We start from the raw sequence: 26,670 nt of genomic DNA, 5'->3' as shown, positions 1-26,670 counted from the left end.
TATATGCAAATGGACTCTAATATCCTTGATTATACACTATATATTCTACAATAGAAAAGTATTACATATTCATTTTTGTCAATTTATCAGGTGGCAAATTTTTTTTTAAAAGAATCTCTCTTATCTATAAGCAAGAGAGCTTGTAAAATTCTCCTGCCACTTCTCACCATATGTGTTTGTGTGCAGTATTTGCAGTTTATTTTTCTTTGAAATCAAAATATAAAAATAAACTCAATGTAGAACCAGATTTAAGATAATCTGTTTGGCATTGAGCCAAATATTCAAAACTTTTGTTCAAACAAAAAAGTTCAACATTAAAATTAAGTTTATATATAGCCATTGTTTTTGTTATACAACTTCTAGTTTATAACTCATTATATAAACTGTTATGTATTTTTAATTGTAAAATAAAGAAACTTAATGTGAAATCTTTTTTAAAATATGAAGTCTTGCAGATAACAGAAATCACGTGTTACTGCTATATTATTTATTCATTATTTTATATTTACTTGTCTTTAATTATAGGTAAAATAAGACTTTCTATTTTATAGCTATACTTAAATAATATGCATTTCAATTTGGATCTTTTGGGGCAAAATTTAAATTTATCACAGTAGGTATTTTACTTTAGTGAAGCAACTGGGATTAATTGATTTGTTCAGGATTACCCAGATAGTGTTAATTCTATGAAACTGGATTTGCACTCAGGTCCTCCTGACTCCAGAGCCAGTACTATACCTGTCCCCCATGGTAGGTATTTTAAACACCAAATGAATAAATCTAAAAGAAGTAATATATTAAATAACCCTGTGGTTGATTATGTTAAGTGACTCACTGACATTCCAAAATCAGTGTTCAACAGGCAGAACAAATTTAAAGCAAATAACCTCTATACAATGTTTTTTTTTTAAATATTGTACTATTGATGAAAAGGGTTTGTAAAACAACAAAAACATAGACCAGAGTATTGTTTATAATTATCTAGACCACACAATTATTTATAAAAGCTTAAGAAATTTTAAATAGATGTTACCATACAAAATATTCATAATCTTAAAACTTTGTGGAACAAAATCTCTCAAAATATAGAAATCTCAGCATAAAACAAAATCAATCATGAGGGAATGGAATGTATCGTGTAGCATCATTACAACTGTGATGGACTTGGTTCTTTTTAACAATGAAGTGATTCAAGGCAATTGCAATAAACTTGTGCCAATAGACTTGGAAAATGCCATCCACATCCAAAGAGAGAACTATGGTGACTGACTGGATCATAGCATAGTATTTTCACCTTTTTGTTGTTATTTTTTAGCTTGGTTTTTTTTTTTCTTTCTTGTGTTTTTTTCCCTTTTGATCTGATTTTTCTGGTGCAGCATGATGAATTTGGAAATATATTTAGGAGAATTACACTGTTTAACCTACATGGGACTTGGGGAAGGAAGAGAGGGAGAAAAAAATGGAACACAAGGTTCTGCAAAGATGAATGTTGAAAACTATATTTGCATGTATTTGGAAAAATACTATTAAAAATAAAAAATCAATAAATAAGAAGGAAGTTGTATCCAAGATGATTTCCCTGAGGCTATATCAAGAAGTAAGAAGAATAGATGGAAAATAAAGAGAATGAGATGCTGCTGCTGCTGCTGCTGCTAATGATGATGATAGTCATGATAATGTGAAAAGCCTGTAGTAAATACTTTTGAAAGAAGTAGACATCACTTCACTGAATGATTGTAAAGAGTGGTAACAAGTATTCACCACTATATTTATTGGATGTTGCCAAAATGTTGTTTACCTTTGGATAGAATTAATGAAACTATTACAATTCAAGAAAAGAATCAAACTATTATATACATCAGACTATTATATACATCAAAGGTTACTTAATATATGAGAACAGGATTACAGGGAGTCCTTTTCTATCTTCAGCTAGAACTAGACCAATAACACAGACAGCTGTAACCTAGAATCATCTGGCACACAATATTGATTTTTAAAATGTTAACAATATTTGTAAATAGATATTGCCATCCCAAATACCAAATAATCCCAAGCTACTTGGAATGAAAAAATTTCAAAGTATAGAGAGCTGTCTGAAAAGATCAAAATAATGTGGGAACAGAATGAGAGAACAGAATTTATATATGATATATAAATAAATTCTATCTATAGATATCTATATGTATATAGATATCTATAGATACATAATAGATATATAGATATATAAATAACAAATAATATATAAATATATATATACAATATAGATATATATTTTAGATTATATACCATATATATCTATTTTAGATTATATACCAAAAATATATTAATAAACATGAAACTCTAACAACAACTTGCCTTATATATATCCATATATGGCTGAACTATATAGCACACACACACACACACACACACAGAATAAATATTGTACATGCCTACATTATCCCTACCTTGGAATAAGTGTCATTTGGAAGGGTATTACCTAAGTATTTCCATGCTTTGCTAATCCAAAGCTTTGCTAATTCAAAAAATGCAGTTCCTTTTTACAGCAGCTACAAATCACTTCACTGGAAAGGAAAGAACTAAATACTGACTTTTCCACTGAATAATGCAGATTTGCTACAGAAAGAGATTGAGTATTGTCAGGGCATACACAAATCAACGATGTCAGTAGCTTGGCAACTGCATCCCTTTAAAGAGATGCTATTTTCTTTTTTTTTCTTTTCCTCTTTTTAAAATTTTACCTAAACTCTTGTTCTTGCTCTCTTTCTCAATAATATGCATTTTATATATTTACTATATGGTTATATTCAACATGGAAGAAATGGCACCCCAGAGATGGGGAAAGGCATCTTGATAGGTATCTGATATTCTGATAACTTAGGATGGGGAGAGGCATTCTGATATTCTAAAATATTAGATCTTTTATCCTTTTCAAATATTCTGATGATTAAGAGGGAGGGATAGTTTTGCAAGATTGAGCAGAACAATTAGAAACCAAGGCAGGACAATTTAGGGAGACTGAGTCAGGATAATTAGGGAAACTGAGTCAGGACAATAAAAGAGAACTATGGCATAATAAAACAAGCACTAAAATTTCATTTGCAAATCTCAAGGCTGAAGTCTCTGTAGCCTAAACATAAATATATTATAAGTTTCATACTATAAATTACTTCATTATTAGTCTCTGCTAACAAATAAAACTATCTTTTTATTACTTTTAGAATGCTTCTGCACAAAAATATTCGTATCTATGGCACAGAGAAAACAGCTGTGTGCAAAAAAATAATAATCACAGGAAAACATAAATGTGTCTTATCCTTTCTTATCCTTTATACCAATCATCTTGCTCTGTAAATCATCCAAGCCATAGAATACTCCTAATTTAATTAAGGCAATTGTAAATTCAGCATTAAGAAAATTCAGCACCTGAAGTAAGGACAATGTCCAAAAGAGCTTTAAACTAAACAAAAATCTGTCTAAACTATGTTATATGAGATTCAGTGGTAGAAGATATTTCCTCTAAAATGTTTTAAATTAGAATATAAGTCAAAAGAATAATAAATGAAAAACTGAAAGCCTACAATTAAATAAGTACAAAATAAAAAAGTACTACAACTGATAGTTTCAAAATTGCCAGAAATAATCTAGATGAAAATATACTCTCAACTAATGGACAATTGAAGAGTTATTATAAAGAGCCAAATAAGCAATCTAAAATTCCGTTACAGGAGGAACCTCCACCCATAAAATTGGCAAGAGGCTGGAGTAAAGCGTGGGGAGAATATTCTCCTACCAACGGAATGATCAAAGTATGCCACAGGGCTCTTCCAAACTAGGCTCCTTATAAACTGTTCAAGTGAAATTTGCCAGAAAAGATGGCTAAGCTATTTGTGGTTGCCATTAGCTAAGATACTAACAATAGACTTCTTTACAAATTACCTTAGAAAGTTTAAAGAGACTATGTCCCAAAGATTTGGAATTAAATTAGTTTCATTTTATTAATATTTCCCAGTTTTCTAATCCAAGTTGCATTCATTTCCTGATAACTGGTACACTGAAAAACAAAGAAACAAGTACTTCATTAAATGTCTTCCCAAAGATGTAAGATTTAAAATACTATTTCTTTTTACGTTCCTACAAGCCCAGGTCTTAGTGATGTGATGGTTTAGGAGAACAAATGTCGTGTGTGATCTAGGAGAGCAATTTCTAATCACCCAAATGATCACTGTAGACACTAAATGTTGGAGCTGGGTAATGTAAAGAAGTCACAATAACCATTATCTTTAGCAAAAGGTAAATTTATTTAGGAGAAGAGGTAACAGACAAAACAAAGAGATATAATAAGCAGTAGGTATGGTAAATATGAAATAGAGCTGGGAGAGCATATAGTTAGCAAAGAAAAGGGTTTTAACAATTAATGATGGAAAAGATAAGTTTCCTAGTGGAACTCATAATTTACCAGGAGAAAGGAAAGACCAACCCCATGAGGTGTTAGCATGCTTGTGTTAAACTTAAAAAAAGACCCCTGTTGATTTCTCATGAGAATCCAAACTTGGCCTTCTCATATCATAAATCAAAATGACAAAAAGAGATAATCAAAAGATTGCCTCTTCCCATTCCTGTTTTTCTGCAGGTTTGGTTCATCATACCTGCAATATGTTTTCCAAAATAAGATCATTGGGGGCAGCTAGGTGGCGCAATGGATAGAGCACCAGCCCTGAAGTCAGGAGGACCTGCCTGAGTTCAAATCTGGTCTCAGACACTTAGTTCTTTCTAGCTGTATGACCCTGGGCAAGTCATTTAACCCCAATTGCCTCAGCAGAAATAATAATAATAATAATAATAATATTATTGTTCTCTGAAATGACTTGACCCTGGAAAGGGTCATTTCCACCATTGTTTGTATCCTAAACCCATTCCCACCATTGTATGCATCTTCTTATTGCTTCAAGCTGTGAAAAACATTTTTCTTGTATAACAGCTGCCTGGTGATAAATAAGGAAAGTACCTAACTGCATTCTTTTTGCTTCTGTTATCACCTGCTTTCTTTGCTAGTTTCCTATAGAAGTTCACTTCACAAATTGTTTGCCACCATGTGTTTTGGACCATAGTCTTATTCAATAAGCTAGCTTATCATTAAACTCTCCACTTTAAAATTAAACCTGTCTCTACTTTCTTCACTTTCCCTAGTATTATACTGGCAAGCTAAATAATAAGAGATTTAGGACTCTAAAAGAGTTAGTTAGCTGTAAAAAGGAGAAAGTCACCACAAGGTGACTTATGGTCCCCATGATAGGGGATTGAGAGGACAGACACCAAATGGCATGGGGGTGGGAGGAAGAGAAAGATACCACAAGGCAGTGTGCCATAGTGGGCTATAAACCCAAGAGAGATTCAGCAAAGATGGTATGAAACATGGACAGATTTATAAGGGAAATTTAACTTCAGAGGCTTAACATAATTCAATTTCTGACTGGACATAGCAAGATGGGGCAACCTTCAGAAGGGGAACCCCAAAGAGGGTGGGACCAAAAGACTAAATTGATTTCTATTAGTGCTCTTTCCTACCTGCCCCAGAGAGCAATTCTATCAAAGCTCCAGTTCCTTTCTGCCAATTGCACCCAGTTACTGAGGACCTCATAATAAGTAGTCTCCTCCCAAATTTCTTACTGTTTTCTATACATTTTGCATATACTTTTCTATGAACAGAAGAGCAACTAAGAGGCTCAATGGATAAAACACCTTGACCTAAAGTCAGCAAGACCTAAATTAAAATTTGGCCTCAGACACTAGCTGAGACTCTGGGCAAATCACTTAATCCTTTCAGACTTAGTTTCTTCATCTTTAAAATGGGGGGTAATAATAGCACCTACCTCCCAGGGGTGTTCTCAAATGAAATAGTAATTTATAAGTACTCAGAACAGTGATTGGCACTATATAAGCACATAAATGTTAGATATTATTATTAAATGTTATTTTGAGATAGATAAAAGAAATTGTCTTCTCTCTCTCTTTAATTCCACAGACAAGCTTCATCATCTTCACCTGCAAACTTAACTACAGCCATGTTTGGACACAGGCCCCTGCTGTTACATATCATCTCGTATATACTGACAATCATTATATTGGAACTGATGTCACTCAAATCCCAAGTTCAATATTGCATTGCATCCTTTGGGCACTTTTTCCTCCATGAGTGGGGACTTAAAAAGGTACCATTCAGACACGCAAGATCTAAACTGTTCTTTCATTATTGCTTCTCAATTTATGTTGCTGTGAGGCAGCCAGAAGCTCTCACAATCTCTCAGGGAATGATGCATTGGGAGAGTGTGTGAATCTATATACCCTAGCACTATTTAGTTTTCACATGGTCATTCAAGTTAAGATTCACAAAAATCCCAGCAACAATCCTAAGCACCTTCAGACATTCTTCCTAACTCTCTCTTATACACTATCACTGGCACTTAAAACTCCCACAATCCCTAGCACATGTTATACTTTGTGGCAGTTGACAGTCTCATTCTATTTTTTCCAAGAAAACTATTTCTCTGCTCCAAGTACCCTTCACAAATTCAGGAATTAATCTTTACCACCACAGCTATTGAATATGCTTTGTTATTGCTGTTCAGTCTTTTGGCTTATGTTTGACTCTTCGTGACACAATTTGGAATTTTCTTGGCAAAGATATTAAAGTGATTTGTCATCTCCTTCTCCAGCTAACTTTAGAGATGAGGAAACTGAAGCAAACAGCAGTAAGTGACTTGCCCAATGTCACACAACTAGTGACTAAGGGGAAATTTGAACCTGGGTCTCCTAACTCCAGGTCTGACACTCTATCCACTATGCTGAGTTAGTTGTCCCTTTAAGTTCCTAAATCCATGCAAAATTACTACACCCTATTAGTTGAACTAATATCTAGCCCACCTAAGCAACTAAAGGAAGTACACTCAAGGCCCAGATCTCAGAAGCTATAACATCCCTGTTTCATGAGGCCCTAGAGGCCTCAGCTTCCATAAAGACTATTTTTAAAAATACATCTTATTTGGGCATCTATGTTTGTGTTGATATGACTCTCTCTTTTCCCTGTTCTAGGGAACTGAATGACTCCATGAGGATGGCAGAAGTACTGAGGCCCTGTACTAAAGGAAACACATGGCAACAACAATTCTGACTATCCCAATAGTCCCTGGAACTGGGGTAAGGGCAAAGAAGACTGACAGTGAATCCTGGAGCTACCCACCAAAGGCTTTAAGAAAAATTGGAGAAAAGTGCTGTCTAATACCCTCTCTTTGAAGTATCTCATTTTGGGGATTTGCTAGCTTTCCCTGGATGGTGTTGATGAGGTGCAAATGATGAGGCTAGTGGTACTGAAGAAGTGCAAGAATTGGGATGGGGAATGCCCTCTGGTCATCACAGGTCCAATGCAAAAGAGGTCGCAAACCCGAAAAACTATAGCAAAAGGGAATTTTATTGGCACTGAGAAGCCAGCTTTGCTAGGAAGACAGACTTCTTAGGGGCAAGGTCCTGTTAGGAAAATGGCAAAGGTTAACATGAGAATATCTTCACAGTGTGTTGGGCCCTGAATGGGCAAAAGTGCTGGCAGAGAAGCTTCCTTAGCAAGCATAATCCTATTTCAGACTTCTGCAAAGATTTGGGGTTCAGAGTTGTCTTTTATTAGCCCTCTGAGGCTTGGGCTTCAATGCCCCAGGCCTAGATTTCCAGTTGAAAAGAGATTACCTATCTTGGAGTTTAGAGCCACTCAATAGGTATCAGCCCAAGATCTCCAACTGAATGAGACCATTTACCTTGGGGAGGGCATTGTCTGGGAAAGGTATGCTTTTCCCAGGGGAGAGCCTGAGACCCCTCTTTGAGAGTGCCACTGACTTCTTTTTAAAGGGGACATAGTTTCAGGGTTTACCCCCATCAGTTTTCTCTACACACTGAGACTGGGACTATAAAAAAACTGTTTTCTCTTCTGTTGCCCAAAGGAAAAACATAGCAACAAAATTTGCTGTGTGGAAGCAGGATCTCTGTAGGGAGCTTTAATCTCAAGATCTTTGGTTAGCATGCAAATTAAGCTAGGTAAAATTGGTAAAGTCCTTATTCCAGCCTTTATTATGCATATCTATCTACATTTCTCCCCCAAAGACCCTTATTTTTAATTGCACTTATATAAGCATATAAATTATATAAGTATAAAACCTCTCAGTCTCCCTACAAACTAATTTTATTGTTTGGAAAATAGCCTAGATTTATTTAATTTATGCAACAGATAGGAAGGGAAGAAGAGTGAATGGGAGAAGAAATATTAATTGAATAAGGTACCCATATTTCTGGTTCCTATTTGCACTGACTGGACAGAAAGTATTTCGGTAAGAAAGAAGAGTGGAGAAAAACTATCTTCTTCCCCTTTAAAAAAAAAAAAAAAAGAACTAATCACGTTAATAGCCAAATATTAAATTGGGGAGACCCAAGTTTTTTTTTTTCCCCCTACCCTATTTCCTCATCTAATCTCTCAAGGACAGAGCTAACTGAAAATAGAATTAACATTCCCCTCATTCTGGATATTGCTATTCCATCCAACAAGATCAGGCATCTAATTTAAGATGAAATTCCCAGTCCATTGTCTTTAGCTCAGGCTTGGGTGGGGGATATAGATTCTTTGTCTATATTCACCAAGACTAGGGGTGGTCTGGGTGTAGAGAGATTTTTTTGTCTAAGAGTGACCTGATGTCACTCAGTCCCTCAATGGAGTGAGCCCACTTCTTATTGTAATATTCATTCTCTCACTGTTAACCAATCAGAATTAATTGCTATCCTAGGAACACCTACTCTTCTAAGAGTACATAAATTGTGAGCCTATTGCCAAGAGTGGTCTTTGAACTTGAGAGTGCCACTGACTTCTTTTATAAGTACCATGTTAGCTTTATTCTTAAAAAATTATTGAATTACCCAAAAACTATGTCTCTTGAATTTTTTTAACATAGCTAAAACCAGGAAGCCAGGGTAGCATGAAGAGCTAAACTTATGTATTTAACTCTAATGGTCAGCAATTGTTGAAAATTAGCTTTAAAAATATCTTCACCTGCTTAGTTGTAAATCTGCTTAGACCCTCAAATTAAAAACAAGTATAAGTAAAAGATTAGTAGAGTTATTAGTTAGAAGACTTCAAAATAAAGTGTATGTTAAAGTAAAATGCCACTGTCTACTTATAAACTATTAACATTGAGGAATTTGGAGCAATATAAATATGTGGCTACCTGTAGACTTCTGTTTTCTTTGAAATGTTGCTTTAAAAGATAACTTTTCTAATAAAATCTGATTGTTATTATGAATAAAATAGCTTTTGTCTTGATCATAAAGGGTAAATTTTTCTAAAAATTGATACTGATTTTGCATAAAGTTAATGATCACAATTATTAAATCTGTCTTCCACAGGGTGAACTTACAGGTCTGACTATTAAAAAGTTAAAAAGATCACCACCTAGTGATAGTTTATTAGAGCTGAAGATGTATGTCTTGATCTTGGGTTTTGAAATTATAAAAATGTATTTAATTTTAAAAGTTATAACTTATCAAATCTAAAATACTTGTGAAAGTTGCAAGTTATTTTGCTTTAAACTATCTTTTTAAAAAGGGGGGAGATAGGTAATTTAAATTTAATTATATTTATTAATTTGTTTATCAAATGTTTGGTTTGTTATCTTATCAAATGAGAAACATAATGAAAATTAATATCAAGACTACTTGTTCCGTAATGCTCTCTTTAAAGATTCTTTCATGAACTATTTGCCAGTTTTGCCAAAGTTTGTGAAATTAGCTGTAATTTACATTTACATACAGGTGACCTTAAATCTTTGGACATAAATACACATTTTAAAAATTCTCCTTTAGATTCTAAATCTTTCATTCAACTGAGGGTAAAGCATTAATCCATACATTAAAAATAAAGATAAAACTACAAATATTAAAAAAAAAGAGAGAGATTAAAAGGAAATTACAATAATCACAAATCAACTGTCATGGAGAAAATTAAATCAATCAAGTAAACTAGCATTTTGTGAAACACCTACTAAATTCCAAACATTGTGTTAGGTACTAGGGGACACATATGTACACAAATTTAGAAAGTGAAAATATACCATAGTGCCTATACTTACTGGAGGCAGAGGAATTACACACACAAGGGCATCCTACTAGTTACCATGAACAATTAATTAGCAAATGAAACAAGCCACTAATGGGAATGTTAATGTCCATTAATGGACTAATGTCCATTAGTCCTAAGCAACCAGCAAATTCAACTTCTGTTCTATGTTGTCAAACTTCTTACCTAATTTGATTGAGTGAGAACCAGAGATCTCAAGGAACAAACATGTTCCTCCATTTGTGGTAGAAAACAATTTACTTCACTATTCCAGTGAACCTAAAGATCTCATCAGTGTGTTATTTGCTTCAGTGGTACAGATTTTAGCCCATCCATGTCTTGTTGGGATTTGGGGGACTCTGGTTCACATCCTGCCATTAATCCTCTATTGAAAATTTCCCATTGCTTTGGAGGTTTTCCTCTAAATTTCTTTTACATTTTATGAGTCTCACTATGGCATTCAGAATCTGTTTTCTCTCCTCTCATCCTTATTACATTACCAATCTACCTCCTTTTACAATTAATTATTCTGTCCCAGAAAAATATCTTTTATGATACTTCTTCCACATAAGTTGTTCTTGATAATATATTGTCACTTATTCATGCTGATTATGCTTCTTTCATCACTCATCACTAATCTGGATTATTTGACGATTTTAGTATTTTAAGACATAGTCATATAGCATTATGAGATAAATATTGGCATGAAAAAAATGAGGCTTTGTTTCAGAGAATATTGTTGGATTGTTGAAAGTACTGTGCAGTTTATCAAAATCACTCCAGCCTCTTTTCTTACTGCTATTCTATTCTAGATGAACTTCCATAGTTGGACTGAGTTCACACCCCAGGTAAGTCAACCCAGGTAGCAGACTTTCTTCCATTTTGTTTTTCTTATATACATTTTTAGAACCACCTCCTTTAAAAGTGATGGATTCATCTTTTTAAGGAGCCCTGCATTATTCTAGAATTTGATGTAGTTAATCCTGTATCACCTGTAGACAGGAACATAGGGAAAACTTTTTCTATTGGGACTCCATACAAAGCAGACTCCATGATAATGGCAAACATGTATACAGAGCATACATCCCCTTGTTTTATATTTCATTTGATGTTGATACTGAGAACATAGAAAAAAATGTTATTCCAGTTTCTCAAAGAATCTTATATAACACTTTGTTGCCAGTCTTTAAGCCTTTATTTTGCTCTACTGATTAAAAAACTTGCTTATGATTAAAAAAAAAAAAACTTCAATGGGAGCTCTATATCTGCTAGTTAATTATGTGACTATGAATAAGAAAAATGACAATAGCCACTATTTATACAGCCCTTACCATGTGCTAAGCACTCTGCTAACACTTTACAATTATCTCATTTGATCTTCATAACAACCTTGGAAGGAAGGTACTATTATTATCCCTATTTACAAATGAGAACACACTGAGAAAAACAACATGATCACATAGCTAGCATGTATCTGAGATCTAATTTGAATTCTGTTTTGTTGATGTCAGGTCCAACATTCTCTCCACTGCTCCACCTAACTGCAAAAAACTCCTAAAAAAATCTTTTGTAAATTGTTCATTGTTCTATTCTTCTGTTTTCATCATCCTCATGGAAAATCATATGGAGATAAAAAAGCAAATGTAAATTGGACATTACAGAAACCTTCTTGATCTCATGTGTAGTGTGGGAGTTAGGGGAAGGACAATACAATACCAATTGTATTTTTCTCCAATTATTTACTATTTTCTCTGATTAGATATCTTCAAATTTTCTACCCCAATGCTTTCAGTTTTTGTTGACTCTACCATGAATTTCTTCTACTGCTCTTCCTGACTTCATTTCTAAAAATTGCATTACTTTTCTCATATAATAGTACATCAGGGAATGAGCTGTTACAATTAAAAAATAGTGGTTCCTATGTCACCATTGATGAAAGTAAATCACTAGAAGAGAGATAAATCCATTTTTCACCTCTTTCTTTTCTTCTTCCCAATTTCTAGTTTAGAAATGCTTCTGGAGTTATTTGGCTTGGATGGGTTTTTAAATAGGTTTTAAGACACGTTATCCAATCACTCAGTTTCCCTTCTGCCACCCCTCATTGTTTTGTTAGGTGACATTTGATGCATATTGTAAAGAAGGCATTAGGAGAAGAAATTCTTTAAGAGTTGCTACACATACAAATGAAATAATAAGTCTGGTCTAAAATATTAAGCTCTAAGTTTTAGCAGTTGGAGAACGTTCTAAAATGCCTAAGTCTTGGCTGATGCTCCACATTCATTAGATTCAAGCACTTGTAATAACCTTAACTCTCATTCTGTGAAACATCCTGAACCTGACAGTCTTTACCAACTTCCATTAAGAAGGGAGTTTAATATCACTCTGGAGTCAGTCACTCTGTTGAATGAACCTACTCATCTAAACAGATTTGGATCCTTTTCTGCTATTTTCTGGAGCTTGATTTGATTTCTGTACGTACATTTACATCACTGTGTGGAGTAGCAGTGAGACTTTGGGCTTTTCATGTTATTGATTTTTGGGTTGTTTTTGTTCTTAACATTCAAGATTGGGACTAAGAATCAAAAGATTTGAATTTTAGTCAAATCTTTCATTTACTAGCTGTGTGATCCTAGGCAAGTTTTTCTGAACCTCATTCTCTTCATATGTAAAATGGGGATTCAAAATATTGTTAGTAAAAAATGTCCTTAGACATCTTTAAGTATCTTATTAATATGAGTTATAATGACACTTTTTGCCACTGACTTCTCATTGTATGGGTTTCTATGTGTGGATCGTGGTTTGCCTATTTAGATTCTATGTCTGATTTGTTCCCTTCAGTTTGGCTTAGTGCTTTACATTTTGACCCTATACTCTGCATTCATAGTAGACTCAAAATTCATCTTTCTATAATAAATGAAGTTCTTAATGTAATCTCTTACTCAAAACCCTGTGGTGTCCAATATACCTTTCTATCCTGACTTCTTAATCTTAGTCCCTTTGTGCCTACCCTGTCACACTAGTGATCATGAACTAATACTGTTATTATAATTTTAGTAAACTCATGAGTATATCTGAACCTAATTATAAATATAAATATTAACAAATAAACATAAATTAATCTCTTTACTACCAAAAGAGATAGAAGTGCCATCTTAAGTAATTATCTTCCATATCTGCATTTAGAACTGGTAAGGATAATTCTAATTTGGAGAATGAACCTTTGAGACATAATTGTCAGCTAGTTTTAGAATACCATTTATCATATTAGAATATACTAAGTTTTCTAGAAATTTACCAAATTATACTTAGATATGTCATTTCTGGTATAATCCATATCTTTGGAATAAATATATACATATATGAACACATATATTCAATTTGATAAATATCATATACAACAAAATATACGTAAAATTCTGATATTATTTTACAAATTCTGAATTTGCAAATTACTATTCTGAAATTATTTTATAAATAATTATTTTTTCCTCCTTTCTTTTCACAAAAAAACCCCAAGAAAATTATCTAAAAGTAGCTGAACACATTTTTTTTAAGAGACAAGGCAATATTACATTAGGGAAAAAAGATTTTAAAAAATACAAAGTAGCCTTTTGTTAGAATCCTTACAAAATGTTAACTCACTGGAATTGATAGAAACAATGCTTACGTTTATACCTTGGAGAGTTCACACATGAGCGCACACATTAGAGTTCACAAGTCCGGGAGATTCATAAGTTACACCTCCCACAATCCCACTCTCAGAGGAGGAGATGTATTCCAACATACTTATTGTCCATCTCTTCCAACTATAGAGATGAGAAATTGATTTCACTGAGACATAAATAATTCTTCCCCTTTTGTTTATATGCTAACAGTCACAGGTGTCCTTCTTATGTTATGTGAGCTGCTGTTTTGTCCCAATCACACTTTTCCTCCTTTCCACTTCCCAGGACTCTGTGCTATAAGGTGAATGCTTCTGACCTCTCTCTTTCCCCCTGCTTCTGATTTCAGTAAAGCTTGCTCATTTTCCATTTCTGGCATAATTTCCCATAAGTGGCATGTACACAATTGTATAAATGCATTAGTGTCCACTACTTCCTTGGAATACACTCCCAAAAGCAGTGGTTCTCTATCTACATTGATGTTTGTAATAATTTGAAAATATAGCTGTTTCCAATAACTACAAATAAGTTAGGTCTTTTATGACTTAGGACAATGGGTATGATTCTTCATTTTTGTTTCTGTATTTCCAGCACTGTTATCTATTGTACTTTGCACATAATTAGATCCTTACTAAATATTTCTTGAATTAAGGTTTATCCTTTACTAAAAGATTTTTATGCCATCCAAAATGAGTTCACAGATCAAGTCAGGGAGGAATATGGGTTCAGATATACATAGCTAATTGAATTTGTTTCCATGATAACAAACAGGGCTTTCCTGTAAGATACTAAATGCAATATTATTCCCCCATTATAACAATAGTCTTTTACTCATTTTAACCTGACTCTCACCTTAGCCATGTGTACCATGAGTGGCCTAGGACAGAAGATTGTTCAATCATAACAAAATAGGAGTAATTTACTAGGTTTATTGTAAAGGGCTGAATCTCTGAGCAGATGCACTTGGATAACCGTGCACTTAAGGCTAATTACCAATTGGACAATATTCTATTAGTATTTGCTTGGAAAATGGCCCACCTCACCATTCTGTGCTGGCTCCATCTGTTGGCCTATAGAGAGATCTGGAGGAGGGAAAAAAGGGTGGAGTAGGACTAGCAAGGTAGATCAAGGACTTTTGCTTATTCTGTCTCCCACTGATTTTAAAGTATCCAGGGTGCTAATGTGGTCATCACAGTTTATAAATTGAATCCTTCAGCTATATTTGATTCACTTTAGGGCATCAATATTTGATCAAACTAAATAATTTATATCTCAGTTAATACAAGTTCTTCAATCATTATATTAGTTAATAGAAACTTTAAAGTAAAAATCAGTATAATTTCTTTATAAAATATTAAATCTACTAATAAATCAAATGAGATAATATAAGTAAAACATTTAGCAGTGCATGGTATATAGAAGACACTCTATAAATGCTATTCCCTTCCTCTCCACACTGTGCCTGGTATTATTTTTAAAAGTAGCATATATTGGATATTCTTCTTCTTGTCAGCAAAATTATTCTTCTGCTTGAAACAAACAACACATACATAGAGAAGTAGGTATACTCTATATAGACAAAGTAGTTTTAGAAGGGAAGAGAAAAGATACTAGCCAGCTACAATGATAAGACTAGGTTTTATGTAAGTAGAGGCACTTGAGTTGAGGCTTAAAGGAATTTTTAGTTTGTAAAAGACAAAGATATAGAGGAAGCATCTAGGAGGCAAAGCGGAGAAGGAGGTTTTTCTGTTCCATATCCTTCCTGTAGCTTTCTCTAGTGACCTAAACATCCAATATTAGGGGATCTAATGACATTTGATCTTTGTTGGTTGGCTATTCCACAAACTTAATTAGCTTTCCCAAAAAATGTACCCCGCAGGAGATGTTATTAAAAATCTGTGGGATACATATATATAAATTCATATTTGCAACACAGGCTGATCCTGACTACATGAAAATAATCTGATACAAAAGGAAAAGCCATTTAGAAAAATTGTTTTGATTTGCCATTACTTTATATTCTCAGAGTTGCTGGATAAGTTGTAAGAAATGATAAATTTATTGATTTTTTTTTTTTTTTTACTATTTTGAAAGTTTTTTTTTAACAATAATAAAAAGAAAAAAAACTGCTGTTTGGTGGAATTGCATATAGTTATTCCCAATTTTAAAAGATAATATATAAAACAATTTTAGTTCATAAAACAGATAAATTAAAAGCTAAGGATTTATTTGAATTAGAAATGAATATGCCACAGGGTCTCTTTAAATCCTAGCAACTCTTAAATTTTTAGGTTGGATTGTGTTTCGTTACCTATTTTGTTAGAATAGGTTGGGCAAAGGAGAAATTATGAAAATAAGTTTTATAAGATAATTAATCAAGTTAATCTCAAGTTAAGGTAAAGCATCTCTAAAATGGTAAGTCCATGACACAATATTTTTTGATATACATACATACATAAACACAAAATTACAGACAAATTTTCAGCAATTATATGATTTGAAAAGGGAACTACCACTCTACCCAGCCTCAGTCCCAATCTGACTAAGTCATACATACATTTGTAGGTCTCTTAAAAATTACTTTACCAATGGATTTATTATATAATTCCTGTAAATTGCAAACTTATCTGAAAAATTCAGGTATAGTCCTTTTTTAAAAAATAAGATTACATACCATTTTAAAGGGACACATTTGTATGTATGCCAGTGGTCCACCAGTTTCATATTGTTACAGGCTTACAGTAGGAACACTTCAGAGGAATGTACCTAGTCTTATTTCCTGTTCCTTCCCCCTCCCCCCCCCCATGTTAACAACTTAAGTATGGAAATTATGCAGGTATATACAGTATATAGATTGATTATGGTATGACAGTAGTGTAAGTGCAGCTATATAGGAAAGTCATCATGGTGCATTTAAAAGTACCTGACCTGGCACCTGGGAGATCTGGGCATATAGGCCTCACTTGGCTATAACTAGCTGCTGAACTTCAGTTAGGTTACTTAACTTATGTAGGCCATACGTTTCTTACATGTAAAATGAATGCTTCTTCCAGCCCTAAATGCATCCTATACTCTAGTGTTAATTATTCATTGATTTTTATTTAACAGACTCAAATTCATACCAACATAACTGGTAAGATTTTACCAAACAGGAACTAGAATATAATGACAAGCTTTGCTTCCATTTGTAATCTAATCTGAGATTTCAAATTGGCACGCAACAGGAATAAGATTAATTTGTTATTTACTACATATGCACTTAAGAGCATCAATTGGGGTTTTTTTGGGAGGTGGCTATTGCGCATATATCATAAGCACTGAAATAAAATAGCCTGTCAAATATTTACAATGGAAAGCTTGGGAAAAGTAAAAAGTAACAAACATTAAGAAATTAAGGTAATGCTGCTATCTAAGCAGAATCCCAAAGCTACCTAATCCTTTTTCTGGATCTGTGATTCCATTAGTATAGTTTGAATTTGTGGGAGATAAGTTTTAGAAATTTCAGTTCCTTTGAAATCTAGAAACAATCTACCACAGTCATCATTACTGTTTCAATAAATTAATTTTTGACATTAGAAGATAGGGGAATGTATGTACATTCAAAAGATATTGTACCATTGACCTATTATCATGTTAGATAAATCCTCCGATTCACATTTTATAATTTAGAATTTTTGAATTTTGAGAATAATCAAACACAGTTGGTACACAAAGTATTCCTCTTTGTACAGGAACAGTGTGAGGTGACATTATTTGGTTTCAGACACTTTTGAGCATTAATTGTGGCTTGCCCTGGGGTGTCATTATGGTATTTTTGTACTGAAGAGAGTCCTCCACCAGTCAGGCATCCTGACATTTAATTGTGGCTCTACCTCTGAGCTTCTCTGTGGGCAAGTTTCTTGTCCTCCATCTCTTCATTTTTATAATGAAAGGATTACAAAAGAGCCAACCAGATTTAAATTCCGATTTCTATGTACACCAGCCCAATGCTCAGTAAAGTTGCCTTAACTAAGCCCTGGAATGGATCCCAGAGGCTCCCTTCTTTCACACAAGTGTGGCCTCACTACCTCCAAAGTTGGGCTCCCACAGGACCTCCAGTTCAGTTATTTAAGCCCTAGAGGGAGAGCAGGGTTGCTTCCCATTGCTCCCCAATAGTGCCAGCTCCATCCCAGGCTCTTGATCATCTCCATGTCAACACACACTTACTTAACTTCCTAGTTAAATTGTTGTCTGTTCGGATTAGATGATTTCTAAGGCTCCTTTCAGCCCTATGACTCAAAGTAAGCTGCAGGGAAGAAATGGAGGAAGAAAAAGGAATACAATGAAGGGGAAGGAAGAAGTAGACTAAACCTCCAGTAACATACACAAAATCCCTTGTGGGGCCCACATTTAGAGCTTTCCTATCTTGCTTTACCAACAGTGCCTTAAAGAGCTCAAAGACACAACTACTCCGTGATGAAACAACATAATGGAGCTTTGTGAAGGAAAAATACTTTAGAGTAAAAGCAAACTGACTTGTGACTTCAACAGTATAGAAAAATCTCTATAAGAAAACTTCCTCCACCACTGAAGATCATATTCTGCTGTGCAATTTTTAGAGTAGCTTGAGGCACTGAAAAGTTAAATAACTAGTTCAGAGTCACACAGCTAAAACCTGCAAGACTTGAGACTAAATCTACATGTCCATGAATCCACCATTGCTCTCATTTTCTTTTAGATGTTTTATATTATTTTATAATTTATAATTTACAAGTTCTTTCCCTGATATCATCACCCCTAATTTAAAAGAGAAAAAGAAAAACAAAACCCCAATTACAAATATATAATTCACTATATTATGGCATCTTTTCTATTAATTATCCATTAATTCTCTAATTTAGGTTGCAGAAAACATGGCATGAAGGATACTAACAATTGTTCTAGCGTCAAGATCTGTTCCAAGTTGATATAATTCAAAATAAGTAAAAAGAAAATTTGTCTTGAGTTTCATTGTTCAGGCTTTGTAATTAATTCTAAATAATTGAGGACTTTAAAAATGAAATTAACAATAGGATAAAAATAGCACATTTTACAATGATATTTTATTAAATTGAAAACTATATAAAATCATGTAAAGTGTCCCTACTATTAGAAAATAGTTTCCCATACCTCTAATTCATTTCCTAGGCAATCCTTTCTTTTCCTTCACATTTGATCATCTAAACACAAACCTCTACAGAATACTTTCATAGATGGCTAAAAATGAATCTCTTTAGTTTAATACATCATAAATTATGTTACAAAACTGACTTCTGCAAAGGAGATTTCTAATCAGTGATATATTTGCAGAACTTCCTAGAATATTATCCTTGACTGTTCAAAATATTTACCATTTCTTACTTCTGTAATTTATATATATATATATATATATATATATATATATATATATATATATGTAAGTGGTACAGCTGAAATATTCCATGACAAACCATAATATTGCATGATAATCTTAGAACTGGTAGGAACAATATATATAGAGAGATAGAGACAGAGACAGAGACAGAGAGACACAGAGACACACACACACACACACACACACAAAGACCAATATGATTTTTTTTAAAAGCTACTACTTTTTTTTACTATACTACTTTACTATACAGTAGTCAAAATAGCCTATTGCTGTAACAATACAAAGGAAGAATGAAAATTAGTAAGAAAGAAATAACTAATTTCTAATACTTTGAATCATTTATCACCATTTGTTGAAAAATATTTTTTATTAATTCTCTTTTCCTAAATACATACTAAGATCCATGACATGAAGATAGGAGAAATCCAAAAGGGTACATAATCAGAAGAAATTGATTCAAAAACACAATCATAATAGAAATTTTTTTTTGGGTGGGAGCATTAACTACAGAAAAACAAAGACCAAAAGAATATTTAAAGTCAGGTTACAGTTGGATTTTATAACATTTGATAATTTCCTACTCAAAAGTCCCCCCCCCCCCACTCCATGGTGGGCCCTACACTAGAAGAATAGAAGTCTTGACAAAAACTCTCCCAAGCTGGAATGTTTTGGGGTACGGGTTTCATGGCCTACTATGCCTGTTATCTAAGGACCAGTCCTCCCATGCTTAGAAAAGGTGTGATGCTAGAATTATGGTCATTGGTGGTTTTATTTCAGTCTCAATTCACAAAACTTTCTATGAAGATATAGAAGAATTTTAATTTCCAGTGCTGCTCATATAAATGAAATCACTCTTCTGAAATCCTGAAGAAACAGTATCAACATTAGAATCACTAAATGCTTCTTGGACTAAATTTAAACTGTTAAATTCCTGAATTTCATGATTTCATGAATCTATGATTCCATCTACATGAATACTCTCTCCATCAGAGCAGCTTGATTGTTTTCCCTGATCCAAAAAATCATCTTTGCAAATTGTTGAGGCCTGGAAAAAGTTCATCAACCTGAAGTCAAGCTTCTCAGAATACAAAACAATATGGTTCCTTTTAATTAACTGTTGCTATAACTTCAGGTTTTGGATTTCAATTTAATTCAAAGATGTAGGTAGGAGATTTAAGTACTTCAACATAGGAGGTTCTTGCTTCCTTTGTAAAAATAAATGTTATTGTGGTCCATTTAATGGTAAAATGTAATTCTGTGAAATGTTTCAAATTCAAGTGTTATTTTCAGCTTTGTTATTATGCAGGGATACTGGGCAAATAGCTGGCGTACAGTATATCGAACTGAAAGGAAATTACAGTTTAAAAATAACTAAACTATAACCTGATCCTAAGTGTTCTGTGTCCCAGTCCAATTTCATTTCCACTCTACCAAATCGAGACTAAGATGAAAGGTTTTGTTTAAAATAAATGTGAATAAAAAAATTAAAGTATTAATACAAATATAAGGAATGGAAAATAAGTATTTTCTACAAATGTATCCACAGTGTTCATAATTTCTCTGTAAGAACTTAAAATTGTACAGAGTAAAAGGCCAACACAAATAATCGACCATTATAATACACTATAATTTTAGAAATTCACAAATACATGTAATTTTCACTCTGTGCAAGCATTTTGCAACAGGTATTTACTCTCCCATATATTTCAAGTTTAAATAGTATTTCCCACAAATTCTTGAAGCAATGACCTAAAATTATTTCTGAATAGCAATTTCTAAACAAGTCAATTAGACTGGCAAAAAAATTTCATACATATCTTGATATGAAATTAAAATGTCAAGGTTGCTTAATTCATTATTTACATGTTGAATGTACTCGTGTAACCTGTAGCTGGAAGAGACCCCAAAAAGCCATCTGATCCAGATAATCAGCTTAGACAAAATATGCTGTCATCGTTATTCTAATTACATATATGTAAAATGGGACAGAATCTCACATGATCTCACATGACTTTTTCTGGAGGAGTATGCAGAGAAAGGGTTTTAAACACTATCACCTGATCCAAAAGCAAAATAGTTATAAAGAGTCCTGAATGATGTCCTTACATCTATAGTGTCTGGCAATGGGGGGAACTCGAGGTGAGTGGATCACTTGAGCTCAGGAGTTTTCAGCTGAAGTAGGCTAAGTGGATTGTAAATCTAGTACCAATATAGTGGGTCACCAGAACCACCAGGCTGCCTAAGGAGAAGCAAACTAGTTAGGGTTGAAAATTCAATTCAAAACTTCCTTACTGTTTAGGCCATCACTCTACTTTATATCTGCTACCCTTCCTGGATTCAGCCCTACAGAACAAGATTCCCTTCCCAAGATTTGCTCACACCAAGCAGCTAACTTGAACCTTGATTGGTATTATCTCCCTCAGCGTTCTCTCCCCTCTGATTGGAGAGCTGTAGGGTAGAGTACTGAGCTTCTCCCAAGGCCTTCCTTTTATAGGGCAAAAACTGGACTTTCAGCTCACTGCACTTTGCAACTGCTACCAATCTAGTTTCAGTACCAACAAGATATATAGCCTAATATCCCAAAGTGTCCCCATAATAAGTACTCTCTGGTGCCCCATGCTCTCCATTTGTTGTTCTGTCTCCTTTTTTATGTCTCCAACTTTAAATTATAAAATCTTTTAAGGTAGGGATTATTTTTCTTTTTATTCATCATATTCCCAGTACTTAGCAGAGTATCTGGAATATAGTAGGTATTTAATAAATGTTAATTGGATTGCATGTCAACCATCCAACCTGGGCAAGATAGGGAGAACAAGTCAAAAACACACACACACACACACACACACACAATAACAATAGGAATAAAAATATTGATATGTTTAAGAATAGACTCATTATATATTTGTTGCAGCCTGGGTATATGTCCTTGTAAATTTATTTTTATTACAGTTATTAAATTTTAGGCAAAGAAAGTAGCATTGGATTTGGAGTCAAGAAGAATATAGATATAGATCCAAATCCCACATTTGACATTTATTATGACTCTAGACAAATAACTTTTTATGCCTCAGTTTTCTCATCTGTAAAAGTATGATGCCAATAATACCTGTGATGGCTATATAAATGTCAGCAACCAAGAAAATGATTCATAATACTATGTAATGGGCTGAAGCTCGAGCTGATGCACTGAGGTCCCAAGCATGTGAGGCTAAATAGTAATTGGACCATACTCCAATAGTATTGGAGAAAGAATGTCCCGGGCCCACTCTTTGTGCAAGTCCTGATGTGTTGTATAGGAAATGACGATTTTGGTGGGTGGAGGCAGAGGGGCGGAGAGAGGAGCAGAAAGATCCCCCCTTCACCTCCAATCCCCCTTTACCTGCGATCCTTCTTCACCTCTACTGAGAATAAAAATTGAAGATTTTCCCTTAACCTGAATTCCTGACTCCAGCTGATTTTAAAATACACGGTCATCACAATACTAAATAGTAAGTTTGTCACAATAGCCTCATCCTCCCATTTTGGTCAATTCTTAGTATAATGCTATTTTTTTTTCCTTTGTAATAATGAAGTTGCCTCAGTTTTTTTTTTTTTCTTCATTTTATCACTTTTGCTTCATGTTAATCCAGCACATATTTGTTAAATATTTATTTTGTGCTATCTTCATTGAGAGAGAAAGCAACTTATTAAAAGTCACTACACCAAAAAAATCACAGGTTTAGTAGGGAGAAAATGTGCTAGGCCCTGAACTGGGCATCTAGCCAACTAGTGCTGGAGGGTTGCTCTAAAGTATTACCCAGCAATTAAAGAACTGGAAGTATAGTAAACATTCCCCTACCTGCCTGCAGCCAGGAAACCTTCTCTCTTCCTCCCTCCCCTCATTTAAATTCTCTTATGCAACATTCCTCTTTCCCGATATAGAAAACCATCCTTTACTCAAATCAATAAGCATTTATTATCTATTTTCTAAGCATTGAAAATACAAGTTTAAACAATGGAATGATCATACTTTCAATGAATTTACATTATAATGGACGAGACTGTTGTGTTATTCAGTCATTCAGCTATGTCCATCTCTTCATCATCCCTTGGACAATGCATCCATAGGATTTTCTTGGCAAAGATACTGAAGTGGTTTGTCATATCCTTCTCCAGTGGATTAAAGTAAACACATTGTTCCTGAGTGTCTGAGGCTACATTTGAACTCAGATCTTCCTGAATTCAAGCCCAGAGATCCACTGAGACACCTAGCTTCCCCTTAATGGAGTCGATTAGAAGCATTAAAAGCAACAAATATATATGTATATATGCACAAAGCAGTTTTGTTGTTGTTCAACTATGTCCAACTCTTTATGACCCTATTTTGAAATTTTCTTGGCAAAGATACTAAAGTGGTTTTGCCATTTCCTTTTCCGGATTAGGAACTGATTCAAATAGGATTAAGGGACTTGTCCAGGGTCACATAGCTTACAAGTTTCTAAAGATAAATTTGAATTCATGAAGACAAGATTTCTAAATTCCTGGTACTTGAGCTTTATCTTAAAGGAAAACAGGAACTGTGAGGCACAGAGAAGTATAATCCAAATATGGGAGATGCCATTGTAAAGGTATTTCAATTGGAGATGTAGATAAGAAGAACAGAAGTCAATTTGGATAGATAACAGATTGTGGAATGGGGAATTATGTCCAATGAAGTTGGGAAAATCAACTGAATCCAGGGTGGGTATAGGATTTTAAAAGCTAAACAGAGTTGTTCATATTTTATTGGAGAGGCAATCAACAAGCAGCCACTGGAATTGATTGAATATGGGAATGAAGTATATGAAAATGATTGACATGGTAAAAGGCTTGAGTGGGGAAGACAATAAGGAGGCTACTGCAATAATCTAGAGGAAAGGAGATTAGGGATCCCTAAGAATGAGAGAGGTCTATAAAAGAGATGTAAAGATAGAAATAAGAAGATTTAGTAACTGATGAGGTGAAGGAAATTATACTGTGTTGAGATTGTGAACATGAGACACTGGAAGAATAGCAATGCCTTTGATAGAAATAAGGAAATATGAAAGAGGGGGAAGGTTTAGGCAGCCTGTGTTATGGAATTGAAACTCAAGAAAGAGACTAGAAGAGGCAGCAGATGTAGACTTCAGACTTATTTGCATAGAGATTATAGTTAAATGTATGGGAGTTTATAGCAAGTTTATTTTTCTAGGAAAGAATAACACATTTATAAAATTTTCTAATAAATAAAGAAAAACCTGTGTTTACTTGACATGGTTCAAAGATGGAAGAGAAAAGACACTGTTTAGTTTTTTGTTTTGTTTACTAAATGCCTCTGTCACAAAGCATCTGTAAATAATACAGAAAAGCAAAAAAGATGTTTTCATCATATAATTTTACACACTGTATTAATTATACATGTCTATATTAATTTCATATAATGATGTTTTTATTATACACTGCAGTGTCATCCTGTGAGTGAAGGCCACCTTCATTGCTCCAATGCTTCCTTCTACTAACTTCAAAGAGACTTTCCTATATAAAAGTAACTCATAGGGGCAGCTAGATGGCACAGTGGTCCTGAAAGTCAGGAGGACGAGTTCAAATCCGGCCTCAGACACTTAATACTGCCTAGCTGTGTGACCCCAGGCAAGTCACTTAACCCAAATTGCTTCAACAACAACAAAAGTAACTCATAATGTAGCTAATAAAGATGACATTCTGTACTCAAGAAATCAACAGCTACAACATTTGAAAAAACCATAGAATGAAGTTAAAAATCTAAAAACTTTCATAAAACAACTGTTTCTTAATCTCCCTAAATCACAAATCTTATTATGTCATCTTCCTTCTTCTAACATTAAAAAAACTTCAATGGTTCCCTATTGCCTTCAGGATCTAATGTAAAAAGCTTGTTCGTCTTTGAAAGTCTTTCATATTCCAAGCCTTTCCCATCTTTCCAATCTTCTCGTATCTTACTCCCGGCCCACCTATTCTTCGATCCGGAGACTCGAGATCGAGAGAACAGCCGGGGGGGGGGGGGGGGGGGGGGGGGGGGGCTGTTCCTCGAACAAAATAGTAGTCCCAAGATTCTACGCATTTTCCCTAGTCGTCTCCCTCGCCTTGGAATACACCACAAATCCCGGCCTCCAAGCTTCCCTGGCTTTCTTCAAATCTCTGCTAAAATTCCGTATTCTCCAAGAAACCTTTTTTTTTTTTTAATTCTCCTTAATCCTTTTAATTTAAAAAAAAATTAAAATTTTTGAATGTTAGAAGAAGGAAGATGACATAAGATTTGTGATTTAGGGAGATTAAGAAACAGTTGTTCTATGAAAGTTTTTAGTGTCTTCTCTTATTTCTTATTTTTTCTATATTTTCTGAAAGTATCTTGCTTGTTTATAGTTATCTGCATATTGTCTTCTTCCCCTTTCAGATGGAGTACTCCTTGCTTTTGTTTTTGTTTTGCCTTCCTCTGTATTTCCATCAGTAACAGAAAAACAGTAAACACTTAAATGCTCATTGACTTGTTCAGTCAACAACCGTTATTGTTTCTTTTACACAGTCGCAACAATCTCGTTCTGCGCTGCCCTAAAGAAAGGCTAAAATAAACCATGCCCCGAGCTCCCAGCGGGTGCAAAATGCCCTGGGGGACACAGACCAGGAGTCGGCTGTGGGAGAGAGAAGAGAGGATAGGTGGATCTCCCTCAACCTTAATCAAGGCAGCTAAAACGCAGTCTCGATGCTAAAACCTCCCGGTTAATGCTTTCTAGATATGGTACCAGAAGGACTAAGGCCGGCTCGGGGCAGGGCCTCTGAAGCTCTCCTGGCAGGTGATCGAGTAAAATAGCACAGGGATGGAGACCAAGGTGTGCCCCACCCCTTCCCACCCCCCAAAAAAGCCCGGGGGGAGTTTTGTCCAACATCAGCACCTGCCATTCCCAGCACTTCGCTTACACTTGCACCTCTCAGGTATCTCCGGTCCATCCTCAAGGCCGGCTCCCCAGCCCTCGTGTCCCGACCCCGACTGACTCCGCTCCCAAACCTTCTCCCGGACCAGCAGGACCGGGACAGTCCCGCTTCCCTACCTGCTGGAAGGGCCGGCGGCAGCGGCGGTACCGGACAGCGGCAGGTGCTGAAAGCCAGGAACGGAGACTGAGGGAGAGCATGGCCCCGCCTTGGCCCCGCCCGGCCCCCACCCTCTAGGGCGCCCGGTCCCCCCCTTGGGCGGGGATCTGGGATGGGATGGGCGTGGCCCTGAAGGAGGGGAAGAAGACCTTAAGATGGAAAGCTACCAGAAGGCCACGTGATAGAAACTCCGGCGTCTGATTGGATTCTTCCCTCAAGGAGAGGCGGGAACAACCAGGCATCCTTGGAGACCCTGAGGGAGAGTGGTGGTTACCTGGCAACAGGGAATAGGGAGCTCCTGGCTGCGGAAATCTGGGCGGGTTCAGAGCGGGCAGGGGGTGGGG

The 26,670-nt window shown here is 34.9% G+C and overlaps 1 protein-coding gene across 2 annotated transcripts in view; it reads right to left on the bottom strand.

Moving 5' to 3' along the window:
* WDR17 (WD repeat domain 17) overlaps positions 1–26,439 on the bottom strand; it is a 117,833-nt gene extending 91,394 nt beyond the window's left edge. The window contains exon 1 of one of the 2 annotated variants that reach the window (XR_004230404.1): positions 26,287–26,439. Coding sequence is in view for 1 of the 2 variants with exons in the window: in XM_003773053.2 (XP_003773101.2) it covers positions 26,287–26,367 (81 nt within the window). In the remaining variant the exon portion in view is untranslated. The remainder of the gene's footprint in view (positions 1–26,286) is intronic. The other variant, XM_003773053.2, reaches the window with a different exon arrangement.
* Positions 26,440–26,670: the final 231 nt, after the last annotated feature.

The sequence above is a fragment of the Sarcophilus harrisii genome, chromosome 6, assembly GCF_902635505.1.
Source record: "Sarcophilus harrisii chromosome 6, mSarHar1.11, whole genome shotgun sequence".
In the NCBI taxonomy this organism is placed as follows: domain Eukaryota; kingdom Metazoa; phylum Chordata; class Mammalia; order Dasyuromorphia; family Dasyuridae; genus Sarcophilus; species Sarcophilus harrisii.
Note: the sequence above shows the minus strand (reverse complement) of the source record. Positions and strands in the feature narration are given on the sequence as shown.